Source organism: Nyctibius grandis, chromosome 3 (assembly GCF_013368605.1).
Source record: "Nyctibius grandis isolate bNycGra1 chromosome 3, bNycGra1.pri, whole genome shotgun sequence".
Classification (NCBI taxonomy): Eukaryota; Metazoa; Chordata; class Aves; order Nyctibiiformes; family Nyctibiidae; genus Nyctibius; species Nyctibius grandis.
In genome coordinates, this window is record NC_090660.1 from 96,687,168 (window position 1) to 96,701,448 (window position 14,281).

At 42.0% G+C, this 14,281-nt stretch overlaps 1 protein-coding gene across 2 annotated transcripts in view; it reads left to right on the forward strand.

Annotated features, from left to right (window-relative positions):
• YWHAZ (tyrosine 3-monooxygenase/tryptophan 5-monooxygenase activation protein zeta) overlaps positions 1-2,284 on the forward strand; it is a 28,356-nt gene extending 26,072 nt beyond the window's left edge. For both annotated transcript variants that reach the window (XM_068396488.1, XM_068396489.1), the window contains exon 6: positions 1,222-2,284. In XM_068396488.1, coding sequence (XP_068252589.1) covers positions 1,222-1,281 — 60 coding nt within the window. In that variant the 3' untranslated portion in view covers positions 1,282-2,284. The remainder of the gene's footprint in view (positions 1-1,221) is intronic.
• The last annotated feature ends 11,997 nt before the right edge of the window (positions 2,285-14,281 follow it).

The window sequence follows — 14,281 nt, forward strand, 5'->3', positions numbered from 1 at the left end:
GTAATATTCTAATAATGTAGTACAGGGGCTAGAAACAGACGAGTATGCTGTTGTCTCCAGTGAATGAACTTGTTGCTTAATGCCTTCAGCAAAGAACATTTAGTGCAGATACCGTGTATTATTATGTTAAGAGCAAGGCTACTGGTCTTGTGCAAGTTTCTCTATTGTCTTGTACTCCTGGAAAGGAGAAAATGTTTCTGATGGTGGCTTTTTTTTTTTTTTTTTTTTTTTTAGCATCCTGAGACCTTGGTGTAGGTAGAGAGTTGGCTGTAGGTAGAGAGAGAATTAGTTGTTCTTAGGTTTTACCACCTTATGCTATAGAGTGTGAAGGATTCGATTAATGCTGCTGTAACTCCGTAAAGCAAGAGATTACAAATCATACTGAGCTGGTAATAGTTTGGAAGCAGACAGTGTAGCGAAATACTTGGTTCACAAAGTAATTTCTTTGCCCTGGGTGTTGCTCTGGAACTGATGCTTAGTTTCCTTAGTTGGTACTTAATCTTGATATATGGCTCTTTGGTATGATTTTATGGAGCTGAAAATAAGATTTTTTGCATACTGCATGTTTAGCCTGATTTTCTTCCCTCCTCGCCTGCTTTCCAAGTTTGGAAGCTCTGTGTTCCAAAAGTTGCTGAAGGGCGGGGCACAACTGACTGAATAGTGCCAAGGGATAGACATTTCAGTGAAATGTTTTTGGTTTTAAAAAAACAAAAAAAACTTCAGATGCCTGTTTTGAAGAAAAGGTAGCGTTGACTCTAATGTTGGAAGTGGAGAGAGACCCTTACTGAAGCCCTTCCTTCAGAAAGACGTGTAAAGCTCACTTGAGGAGAAGGTACAAATCCAGAGGAAACCACATATTCTTAGTTCCTGATTCTCATGTATCTGTTCTGTAGGTGTGATTCTTGCCTGCTTGTAAGTGTATTTTAGTGAGTCTTGTGGATATGAGACTTTGGTTTTGACTGTTCATGAACTTCCTCATTAAATGCAGTGCAGGTTTGGGGCACCTAGGACTAAATTCCCATTTTTATCTTGTGTAGTAGTAATAGCCAAGAAATAGATTCATGTTAATGTGTGCTTTTTTTCCTTTTCCATGGTGCTTAGTAGGACCTCTTATGAAATTATTATTTAAGAAGTAGGCTTTCTTTCTAATAATTCCTTATTAACTATTAGTCATAAATGTTAATATCTTACATATTTTACCCTGTTTTCTTTCCTGAACAGTTGTGGACATCGGATACCCAAGGAGATGAAGCCGAAGCAGGAGAAGGAGGGGAGAATTAACCAGCCTTCCAACTTCCGTCTGCCTCATTCTGAAATTTACACAGTAGACCATTTGTCATCCATGCTGTCCCACAAATAGTTTTTGTTTACGATTTGACAGGTTTATGTTACTTCTATTTGGATTTCTATATTTCCCATGTGGTTTTGTTTAATATTAGGGGAATAGAGCCAGTTAACATTTGGGGAACTTATCTGTTTTCATCTGAGGTGGCCAATATAGGGTTGTGAAATTTTTATACAAGTTTTACATGTTTGGCATAGTACTTTTGGTACATTGTGGCTTTCCACAAGGCCAGTGTTAAAACAGCTTTCTATGTCAAGCAAAGACGGCTGCTTGCATGTTGGTCTGTCACGATGGAAAAAAAGGGATAATCAGTTGCAGCCACAGGTGTAGTTAGCACGAGTATTCAAGCTGGAGGACACATGGCTATGAATAAACTGATGTCCCATAGATATTGCATGTCAAGTCAACATGTGAAATCTGTGGAATACACCGATGAAGTGTACATCTTTGATTGCAGCTGAAGTGTTCCTTAAGACAGTTTGATAACCCAGTCAACTTTCTCTAGAGAAGGACAGAGAAACGGTTCACATTCCATTATTTGTAAAGTTACCTGCTGTTGCTTTCATTATTTTTGCTACACATTTTATTTGTATTTAAATGGTTTAAGCAACCTAAGAACAAATGTACAAGTAAAGATGCAGTAAAAAATGAATTGCTTGATATCCATAATGACACTGTATATCGAGCACAGCAGTAAAACAAAAACCCATGTATTTAACTTTTTAGGTTTTTTTGCTTTTGTGATTTTTTTTTTTTTTGATACTTGCCTAACATGCATGTGCTGTAAAAATAGTTAACAGGGAAATAACTTGAGATGATGGCTAGCTTTGTTTAATGTCTTATGAAATTTTCATGAACAATCCAAGCATAACTGTTCAGAACATGTGTATTAAGTTGATGTAAGTGGAATAAAAGTTTTATGAATGGACTTTTCAACTACCTTTGGTGTAGATTTCATGTGATCTGTCTCCCCACACCTTTTGGAGTAATGGCAGTATTATACACAAATTCAATATGGAAGTACTTTTATTATGGAAAAATCTTAATGCACGTTTAGGCATTTAGTTAATGTCAGGGAAGTCATGATTGAATACTTCATATCTGATTTTAAGATTGCTCTAATTAATTAATTTACAACTTTTAGATGCCGACAGCTTTGTGACTGTCCAGCTGGTACTCTGGATATACCTTAACAAACATATGGTCCCCAGACTTACGGCAAAAGGCATTTAAGAGCTGACCTTTGGAATAGGTCTGGTTCTATGGAAACCCATAGCTTGCTGCTGTTGGCTCCTTAACGGAGAACTGAGCAGGAACCTCCATAGAGTTCAGAGGGTTCAGACACTGCAGCTCAGTTTGTGTAAGGGTTCCCCAGAGTAACAGTGCTCTTCCTTTCCTCGTCCCCAGTGAGGTCTGCACTGCTGGTATGCACAGAATAACTATGGCATTTGTAGAGACTTGGTTTGACATGGAAATAATTATGGGGAAATTGAGACTAATTTTCAAACGGTATCACATCTCTGTCAAGAACTGAGACTCTTGGAAAATAACTATTACAATACTCTTGTATTTATGTAGTCAACATAAGGGAAGCTAGAGTGGCCTTTTTCTTGATTGAGCTGCACCTATAAGCACAGTGTAAGTATTTTCTAGTTTTAGGTATCTTTTATTTGGGTGAAAAGTTATCTTGGTGTTACCAGGTTAATCTGATACCTGGAAGCATAAGGTGAACCAAGTCACTGAACGTGAACTCCATTGCTTTACCCTATTGCACATGCAGTGAACTTAAGCAAGTTACAGGTCTGACTTTTTAGAAGTTCAGTGTAGGCATTTAAAAAAAAAGTTAAAACACTTATCATTGCATTTGGAATGTGTGCTCCATTTCTAGAAGCAGCTCAGCCCTTTGTCCCAGAATTTAAGGATCGAGATAGGTAGAAAAGGTGGGTAGGATAATCTTAAACCTTAAAAAATTAGTTAAGAACACTAATCACCATTCCTAGAATTGAAAGTTAATAATCTGTTATAATAGGTAATAAAAACTAGAATCTGATTAAGAACAGGAAGAAGGGAAGAATATGGAGGGCAAAGGTTAACGAGGCTTTCTAAGGGAGAACTTAGTATATCCCTCAATTGCTACTGAAAAAAGTAACAATGACTTCTTTAATAACATGAAAGCACTTGTCAAAAGGAAAAAGCAGTAATCAAATGCATTTACAAAACAAAGGGCTGCATTCCAATCTGGAAGCAACATAAGTTGGCAGACCATAACTAAAAAATTCCTTTGGGGATATTGGATCTGCTTGTAGTAAGGGAAGACCGCAACTCACTCTATAGCAAATGTGAGTTCTGTCTCTTAGAAAGGCTTTAATGAAGACGTTGCCCTTACTGGAAGGATTTGGCTTTCAACTTGCATGGTAAACTGCTTTACTCTAAACATTTAAATTTAAGCTATATGAAATAATGTGACCTGAAAATGCCTTTTTTTTTTTTAACCTTTATCCAACTGTTTAAGAAAATTTTGAGTTAATAAGGTTCTGTAAAATTACTCCATGTACCTGGAGAAATCAAGGTATTACTGAAAATTAAAAAGCACATATTCAAATGAGGACTGGTGGGATATAGCAGAAGAAATATTTTACTCTTGGGCCTTTAAACACACAATATGAAGGTATCTTTACATAGGAGGTCATTGGACTTTTTTTGGTGTGATGTTTTTTATTTTCTTTTTTTAGGAAAGCCTTCTCATTTCAGTACCTAAGCTGATCTTCTAAATATCACAGGAGGTTCACCCCTGAGTCTTCATTTCCTCCATTCCTCCACTAGAGTGATCTACAGTATTTGATCATGAAAAAAATGTCCTGTATTGAATGATCAGCCTCCTCTTAGTACAAGCATATTTTCATGTATTTTTATTCTTTGTTCTGACATTGAAGACCCTCTAAAACGTGGCAGTGTTGCTTCACTTACAGTGCACATCCCGTTCTGCAGTGTAGTCTCCTGCTCTGTTGAGCAGAAAAGGCTCACGGGGACCTTGAATTTCTTGAGCCTGTAGTGCAGTGGTAGCACTGCGCACACTTGCGATACAGAATGCTGTTTCTACGGGAGCTGCATGGTGCTTACAAACCGGGGACTACATAGCACAGGCTGAAGGGGCAAAACGATGAGAGAGGTTGGGGGTGTTTCAGGTGAACTGCCTGTTGCACTGAGGGCAGCCTCGCATCCCCCCGCAGCCTTGGGCTCCGGAGGGGGAAGGCTTCCAGAGTGACAACACGGGCAGGCACAAACTTTAAAGATGCACGTTCCAGATGCTGCAGAAGCAGTCTCTGACAGCCCAGTTAGCACCTGCCTTTTACTCGCCTTTGCTTCTGGCCCTTTTGGAAGGCAGGTAGCTAAATAAGCTACACCTTCTGTCGGTAAGCCGTCTGTGCAGCTGGCAGTGTGTGACTGGGTATGCTTCCTCATTTCCAGTAACTTACATCTCGGCGAGATCCTGGCAGGCTGGTATTTCCAGATTCTGAACAGAGGAGGGAAGGAAGGACAGCCCTATGGATAAGAAAATGTATTGGAAGTCAAGAGTTAGCCCCTATTCCCAACTCTCCTTGAGGTTTTTTTTTATGGTAAGTAGCTTTATTTTCTTCCCAGATGCAATTAAAAGTTGTTGGAAGATAGGAACCCCAGCCTTTCTGACAATGGTTACTCAAAGCACCTTTTCAATGAGGGGAAATTGCTTGCTACAGATGGGGGTGTGGCGTTAAGGTACCTCAAAACTCATGTAAGGAACCTATTGAAAGTGAGAACTAGTCTAAACAATCGCTGTAGCCTTTGAGCTGTATTCAAAGGCCTTGCATTAATCTTGTAGATATAATTGAAAATAACTTTTTGCCTACCCCACTCTTAGAGAAATTAGTATTACCTGTCAGCTGTAGTAGCAGGAGCTGCTAGTTGTGATGACTAAGATCCAAGCATGCTTTCCACTCTTGAGGTTACTAATTACACTGTAAACGTTGCTTGATTTGTTTATTCTTCTGTTTTAACGTAACAAAATAATTTGCTTTAAAGATTATTCTTTTATTATATAACAAAAAAAAAGAAATTCCTTTTAAACCTACCAAGTGCTAATTGCCGTAACAACTACCTGCTTTTTAAAAAAATTCGGAAATATTCATGACAAGAGACAACTCCAATATGAACCCAGAAAATGAAGCTCAATTCTATGTTTTTTACATTGTGCCTCGCTGTCCCAAAGCTCTCCTTTTGACAGATAAGTGACAGGAAAGTGCTCCAAAGACTTCCTATCCCATGTAATTCAGTTTCCAGCTGAAAGCAGAAAAGCTGAGGCTGCTCTCCTGGCTTGGTCTCAGGGTGAGAGATCCACCTGGGGTTGGTGTGATTCTACTGGAGTCAGCATTTTGCATTATCATTAGTTGAGTCATGGGTCAAGTTATCTTCTACCCTCTCCTCAGCAAGGCTGACATGGAGCTTCAGTAGATGCAAAGCACAGCAGTCTTTACATGGGTGCTTGAAGCAGAATGAACTATTTTAGACGTGTAGACTTGCTTTGGAGGCAAGATGGAACATTAGGGGTATTAGTCACCCCATTAGCACTGGCTGGTGTGGGAGGACTCTTGGGCCATGGGGCAAGGCTGCAGCTACGCATCCCTTACCTGCACCATTTAGATCAGGGATGAATCCGCTGGTTTTCCAGTTATCAGCAGTGAAATATGTACAGGGTAGAGCCAAGTCAATCACGCTACATAGCAAGTTGCTTTTTTAGCACTAGAGAGAAAATGGCAATTTCAAATTCTGTTCCTAGGCAAAATAAGGCAACAATTATGGCTTGGAAGTAGGAGTTTCTAAGGGCTTCAGAGGTTCCCTGTGCAAGCCGGGCAGTTTTGCTTGGCCTCTCAGGAACCCACATTTTTGGAACATCTGAGGTTCCTGCAGTGAGCAGGGCAGTTTTAGACATGTTTGGAAAACTTTCTGGTAGAGCTGTTCTGCAGAAAATTATTCTTTTAAGGAAACTTTTTCTAACATTTAGATGGATGCTTAGTCCTACTGGCAAAACCTCCAGACATTACCAGATTGTAGTGGCTGAAAGTAGCCTTGAAGGAAGCTAAAACATACAGAGATCCCGAACTCAATGACTAGATGCAGATCAGGAATGCTGTAATTCATTGCAGACCCATTACTTCACATGACTCCTGACTGGGAGGAAGAGGGCAAGAAGAAAAGGTTTCAAGGACAGAACTTCAAATATGTCATGCCCTGGATTACATATCTGGGGCTTGTCCTTAAAAGGACTTGGAAAATAGTATAAGAAAATAAGTATTTTTAACTGTAGGCTACCTTTCTTTTGTTGTTTTTTTAAATTTCTTAGGGTGGGTGTCTTTTATGTTTTCTTTCTTACTAGAGATGTGCCTCCCTGAAGCAACTGAGCAAATTATTTCTGTTGACCAGCCATTTCTTGCCTGACAAGAAACATGGGTTTTGGTGGGAGGAATTACTCCCTTCCTGCCTCTGCTTGCTCCATGTTCTTTCTTCTCCTTCCTTTTAATCCTGGTCTATTGTATAAGCTGTGCTGTAGTGCTTTAAAGCTGGAGCATTTCATCAGGAATCCACATATTTGTGATGAGTAAGGTGATAGCTGCGTATTGGAAGCATTCATTTACAATGCCACTATTGCTGTAGATTAGAGTGCCGTCTACATAAGATCTAAATGTCATACCCTTGAGCTGCCATCACAGCAGACCATCCCAGCCAGACTGGTAAGCGTGTGTGGACACCAGGTGACTTGTAGGGCAGACATAACAGCTTGTCAACATGTGTGCATTTGCAAAGCCAAGTCCCAAGCTGCTGAATTTTTTAAGATCCTTAAAGAAGAAAGAATTAGTTAAATATAAATCCTTATCATGGTAAAACAGCCTTATTCATAGATGAACGTCAAATTTAATTCCATAGAGTTATTTCTTTACATCTAAATGTGATAATTTTTTTCTTTACGTTTCAAAAGTAATATTGGGAAATGTTCTGGTCTGGACTGACTCTGCTGGCTGTACAGCCACACACCCAGTGGAGATGAAGACTGATCCCTAACTTTGTGCCACAAAGCCTACTGCTTGTCCATCGCACTGGGCATTTTTTAAGAGGCTCATTATAGTTTAACCTTCTGCAACAGGGTTGTTAAGCTGTTTTGCTGTTAATGCTAAGCCATTTAGCATCAGCAGATCTAATTCCAATGCCAAAAGGAACTGGAGAACCCTTCTAGGTCAGTGAGGTTGTCTCTGGATTGCCAGCAAGTGTCATTTAATGAATGAGAATTTTTCTGACTAAAGATAAGGATGTACCGTTGCCTCTCTTGGTTGCATAATGTGTCCTGGGATGACCAGAGGTGATGGACTGTAGGCTTTGTAGAGAGAAAACTAAGCTTCAGCAAAACATCTGTATGAGTGTTTTGAGACCTGACAGCGTTTCTGTACTCGGTTTCACAGTTCTGCTGGAAGGTTAACTCCTTAACACTTACAGCTGAGGTTTCACCCAAGCTAGATGATGTAAGGCATTTCAGTGGGAATCCAGACCATGCACCTCCTACATTCTCATCCTGCCACATGTCCATGAGCAATGGCCATGAAGGGGTGACAGGCTCTTACACTAGAGCAAAAAATTACTCATTTACTGAAGCAAAGTGCTTACCTTTTAATAGCAGGAGAACAGAAGTGTAAGTCTATTACCTAAAGCAGTGAACATCAGCAATGAGTGATTTCCTCCGAGGTGAAACCAGTTGATGGTTAGTCTGCAACTCTAGCATAGCTTGAACTTTAGTCCTGACCTGCCAAGGCATAAGGGTGGGTTTTGCTTCCTGCTGCCCATCAGTAGTGTCAAAGAAGTTTAACTTTTGCACAGCGAATTTTGTGTACTATCCATCTTTTCCCAGTCTATTTTGTCAGGCTTTAAATTCATGGTGTGCTAAACCCCCAATAAAACAGAAGGTTGCATAGCTGGGGCTGTAGACATAGCTTACTTTTAAACGTTAGGGGAGATAAGTCTGCAGTGGTGTTATGTATTCTGGAAGATAATTTTTTTACAAAGAATGCAAACAGATGTTTTGGTGAGGTGAGCGAAGAAAATGCTAATAACAAGACTACAACAAAAGGAAGTAAGAAGAATTGCTGAGAGAGATAGGGAAGTGAGGCAGCAAGAATCTAACCTCAAAGCACATTGGAGATTAAACGACCCAACTTCCGAGCCAGCCCTCCAAGCATTTCGGTGAGGACGATTAGAGTAGCACATTCAGTGGGACCCTGACATTTCGTAGGGCTGTGAAGTGTTTTAAAAACGTGGACTTGATAAATGAGAATTTTTAGACAGAATGTGACCTCCAGAAATGGTCTGGACTTTTGCAAAATGGGATCAAGTTCATTAAATGCGACCTTCAGAGAAAAGCAGAGTTAGACTTGTATCTTTTTGTTTCCCCCTGCCTTTTTCTAAATTAAGAATTTATATGTTAAGCATATGTCAGGCCTACGTTACTTATAAAACTGTGATGGTTTTGATTTTACTGCTATCCCCAGTAGGAATTCAGGTCACAATTAAGGTCATAGGGGAACCTGTAAAGTGACAGCATCAGAGTGAAGATACTGAATACTGCACAGATGAGGGTGTTAAAGAAAGTGCCTAACTGATTTTGATTTTTCTTAACTAAAAAACCTGCCAGTGCCTGATGAGCACTGGGGCATGTCATCACAGATTCAACAGTCTCTCCTTTTCCATTACTGCAGGAGCTCAAAATTATTATCCTGAGGGGTTGGTCAGCAAAGGCAGTTTTTGCTCCAGTGACTGTTACAGTGATATAATAGACACCAGAAATAATTCTTCCCTGCTCTTGAGTCTACCATATATACAAGGACCAAGGTTTTGAATACACTTGCAAAGTAAAATCAAAATCAGACTTGACATTCCCAATTGCAGCATGTACAAGCCAAGGACAATCTCCAGCCATCATGCGGGATCTACCTGCCTGCCACCCACCCAGCAATATCCCGGCTGCAGACAAGAGGCCATTCGCTGCCTTCCACAGCTCCTGCTGTCAGGAACAACTGCCAAGATGGACAAACTGCCTAAGGAAGCCCTGGGGCTTCCCAGGGGTGTTAAGCAGATTGGGAGAGAGGTGTGGAATTGGCAAGCAGAAGGTGGAAGGACTGATGGATTTTCAAGGAGGGAAAGGAAATCTGATGGTTAGGATGCAGTGGAGAGTCCTTTTATGGTGGGAGAAATACAGTAATAATGGGGAAAAAAATCTCCAAAGAAGTTCCTTGTTAATATTTGGTGGTACCTCATGTTCCAAACCCATGGAAATGTAAAGGATGAATCTAAGATGCCTTCCAGTCCAAATGGGCTTAATTAGGGATACCTGACAGTCAAGTGAAAGACTAAAACTGATGCCTAAATGAACATGTGGTGGTGGCAGAAAAGGTATGTGTGGAGGAGGAGGATGGCTTTTAATGATCACTGTGCTGAAGTTTGTAATGCTTTTGCAGCCTCACCAGGTTGTGCCTCATAGCTCTAAAGAGCCACAGTGATTCATGAGTCACCTTCTCCTTTATCCCACTAATACCTTGAGATTGATAACAAAAGGAAGAGAAAAAGAAGTTGCTGTGCTGGTTTCAGCCAAGAAGTTTTCTAAGAAGAAACTTTACTCAGACTAAAAAAATCTGGATTTTCTGTCTCTGAATGTCAAGATTTTTCCTTTTTTCCTTTTCCCTATCAAATGGATGAAACAAGATAGCCAATTATTGAATTGTCTGTTCACTTTTTTCTGGTAATACTGTATAGATGGTATTTTGTTGCAAATCGAAGAGGATTGATCTTCCCCGAAGAAGTTCAAGAGCTCGGTGTCTCTGTCCTATGCCATGCCTGATTTCCAAGCTGTGCTGCTTTCCTCTCTCTATGTGCATCTTGACCGGACAATAAGCGTGTTTAGCAACTGTTGCCGAACACAGCAGTGCTCCAAGGGCTGCATCCCCATCTGTGATTTGCTTCTCTGAAACACTGAACAAACCAGCTTCAGGGACGAAGCCATGAAGATCTCCTTGCAGGCTGATACAGTGGGTGCCTGAGTCATTTTTGCAGATTAGTCAGTTAATGCGTTATGGTCATTAACGCTTTGGAACATGAAAATCCCGTCCAAGGCTGATGGTATGAATGACAAGTCAACCAGTGAAATGGAGAGCCAATTCTGAGCTGTCTGGAGAGCATGTGTTTATGGCCATCATCATCATCACTGATGCAATATTCTGTCATGATTCCCCAGAAATTCAGTTTCTTGGAACCTGGGAAGATGATGTGACCAACCTCCTTTACCCACCTGTCAGCTCCTCCTCCGCTTGAGATGGCAATGCAAGTGATAATCCTCCAAGGAGCTGGATGGATTCGCTGCAGGCGTCTAGTGCAGACTGGTGATGACGAAGTTCATCCATCAAAGGCCAACCAAACAGGCCAGCTCTTTCTCTGCTGCAATCACACCATCTGTCATTGGTGCTCTCTAGGTTTTGTGGCATGGTAATAGGAAATTACATTTTCTTGGAAGGATAATGAGGAAGCCTAAACTCTCCTCCGTCCCTAAAAGCTGTCCCTAAAGGTCACAGCTGAGACATTGGCAGAGAAATTCAAGGTGGCTGTCTGCCTTGCTCCTGCTCCTATTCCCCAGCTAAAGAACGAACTTCAGTCTGCAGGGCTGCCCAGTTTGACTTAAATTCGTATAAGAGATCTTTTAATTGAAAGGTTCAATTAAAACATTTATTATTCAAACAAGAAACTTCAAGATGTAATTTAAACCTTATAGAAAATCACAGATATTTTTGAGGAAATGTGAGCTGAATTTGGAGCAGACTTCATGCCACATACTGAGCAAAAGCTACATCACAGTCTTCCTAACGAGGTTCCTGGGACAAATTAAAGAAGTAATTAAACATCTTTCAAGAGGAAATAAGATGTCCAAGAGGGATGAGCCAGATGACCTTTTCTTGATTCAAGAAATGTCTGTTACGCTCTGATGATACATTTTTCTTTTAGTTGTTAACCCTACAGAATGGGCTGTAATACTATTTTTTGTGACATTAGATCCTCTTTAATTATGTCTTTCCTCCCATGTAGCATGTGCTAAGGTTTCCAGTTGTGTCATAGACTTAAAACTCCTTATGTTAACACCATATGCAGCTGAAGATAAAACTCAATTAAAAAAACCCCAGATCGAGAAGCTATCAGATACTCTAATGCAATTTCAGTGGTGTAGAAGCAAGAAGTACTTCAGCAAGAAGTAATATCTACCTTTCAAAAAATGAAAATGTTGCTTATGTTGTTGATGGAAAAACAAGTATTTTTGTAGTTACTTAAGAGCTACTGCTCAAAGTATCTGACACCCACCTTTAGCTGCATCTCTGACGGAGAGCCTGAGGATGCTGTGTAGAAGTCTGGCTATTCTGTAGCTGAGGAAGGAACACTGAGAGAAGGGTTTGTTGCTTCTCAGAATTGCCAGAAGATGCAGAATTATCTAGGAGAAGAGGGAAGTCTCTTAGACGTTTGTGCTGTTTATAATGGCAGCCAGCGCTGTGCTGGGCTCTATAGAGGCATACAAAACACATGCCCTGGGGGTCTTACGCTCTCAGCTGTTGTTCAGTGCATCTGCAGAATTCCTCCAGAGGCTGGACATGATGCTGGAGTTCACATCTCTGTCTGTGACTGCCTGGCAGCTCCATCTGCTACGTAATCTCAGCGGAGAGTTGTCCAGAGACGTAAGTACTAAAGCCTCAGTGCCTGCAAGTAAGTGCTGTTGGCAGTCCACGCTGAAACTCCATTTACTGTAGTAAATAATGAACTTGAGCGCTCTTAGCAGAGCAGCAATATGTGTGTTTTCTATCCAGAGATACCTGTAATCTTTCTTTTTGCTTAGCTCGTAGGACAGCATCGTTATCTGTCTCATGACAGCAAGCATCTGGTGTGCTGGGTCACGTAGTAGGAGAAAGATGTCAGGATCCCCAAATTCAACACCACATCCAGCCTAATGGAGCATTTTTGAGCACAAAGACCCCTGGACAGTATTCCTCAGCATAAAGCCATAAAAGAGGGCACGGTGCCAAACTGTAAAGTGTCTAACCCTTGGACTTGGTGCAGTAGATGGAGGAGGCAGAGTGGGAGTGCCCTCTCCACCTGCCTCCAGGAGCAGGCTTCAATGTGCAGGGTGCTAGTAATCCCTGTGGCCCCCTCTAAAGCCAGCAGAAAAGAGAGGGACCCTTTACATGGGTGGCTGACCCTCTCTGTAGCAGACACAGGGTAACCTGGATCTTCTGGAGATGCCCTCACTCCTCTGATGGGGAAGCAAGCCCCAGGTTTTGATGGCTAAAGTCAGAGGAGCTGCTCCTCCATGTCCTGACTCGTGCCTGCTCTTTGTTTAGTGCGTGCAGCCTTGCCCGCTGCCCTTTCTCCCCACATCAATGCCAGGCTGCTTAAAGTGGTTAAAACTCCATGTCCCCAGGAGCAGGCAGCTCTGGCAGCGCTCCTCAGCCAACGTGCATGAGCAGCTCCCAGAAAGGGCACCCTCTGCCTGGCTGGAGATGACAACTGGAGGAGCAGGGAGATTCCTAATCCCATTGTTTTTATAACTGATTCCCTGCTGCCGAGCAGCCGGGAAAGCAGCGGGCTGTTCCTGCAAAACCCTCCAGGTTTCTCTCACTTCTGCACTTACGTGGCCGGGGCAGGAGGGCAGCAGAGCAGGTCAACCGCCCCTCGGCAGGGCTGGTACCTCTCCAGGGGCCCTGCCTGCGCTGACCCCTGTGCCTGCAGGCACCCTGGGGCCTCAAGAAGCTATTTCTTGGCAAAAATCATCATCTCTGAATAAACAGAGGTGCTGTGCAGATAATAAGCCCTTGATATTTCAACCTGTCATACACATGAAGCAGAGCACTAAAGTGAGATGACGTGAAAAGCTGCTGAGAGTAAGTATTGAAGCAGAAAAAGTGATCAGGAAACCTGCAAATGGGACCTACGCATGTTTTTCTTATCATTAATTCAAAGCTGTCTGCAGCACAGTGATGCTATCTGCACACAGCGGTGCACACCAGGACCCTGACCCCATCTTCACTGCAAAGCAAAGGGAAGGAGCCAGTCCCCACACACTGCCGCCCATCAGAGTGGGCCTCCCTCTGGTTTTGGGGGCTGGTCCTTGCTGCTGTGCTGTGCTCCATACCCGGGGGGGAATTACCTGTTTCTGAAAGCAGCTGGGGTCTTGCTCTCACCTTTCAAAGAAACTGGACTGGAAGCTCAACAAGGCAGAAAGCATGTTGCGATTAAAAAGCAAAAGCATCGTGGCAAAAGTTGTAGTTTACAGTGGAGGGAAAGAATTACAGTTCTGCTGTGTTTCTTTCCCAGGAGGACTGGGCTATCCTAAGCGTCCCGTCATGTGGTTTCACAATCAGAAAACTGATGCAGCTGAAAACTAATCTTTATTTTCTACACTACGCTAGTGCCAACACCAGGAGAGTGCAGGACCACCCTTTCTGATCACAGTCCACTAGGAAACCGCAGCCTGAAGTTAAAGCTTGAGCCTACAAACTTGCAAGGGCTGCATGTAGTACTCGGCTTTTCCAGCCTGTGGAGCAAAGGTGTGGGTTTTGTGAACATCTGTGACCTGAACTGGGCTGATTCATCCAGAAGCCACTCCCGCATGAAGCAGAGGTCATGAAGTGCTGAACCCTGCCCTGCACGCTCTCAACTCCTGTGTAAGATATAAATAGTTATTGAGCCTAAAAATGTTTACAATTTTTTCTACACCTGAAAAGAAACTAGGTGAGGCAGTAAAAAAGCTCATTGCTTTGTCTTTTTTTGCCCTAAGGAGAGAGGAAGGTGAACTTTCTGTTTCTAGACTATACATGTAAAGGTTTTTCA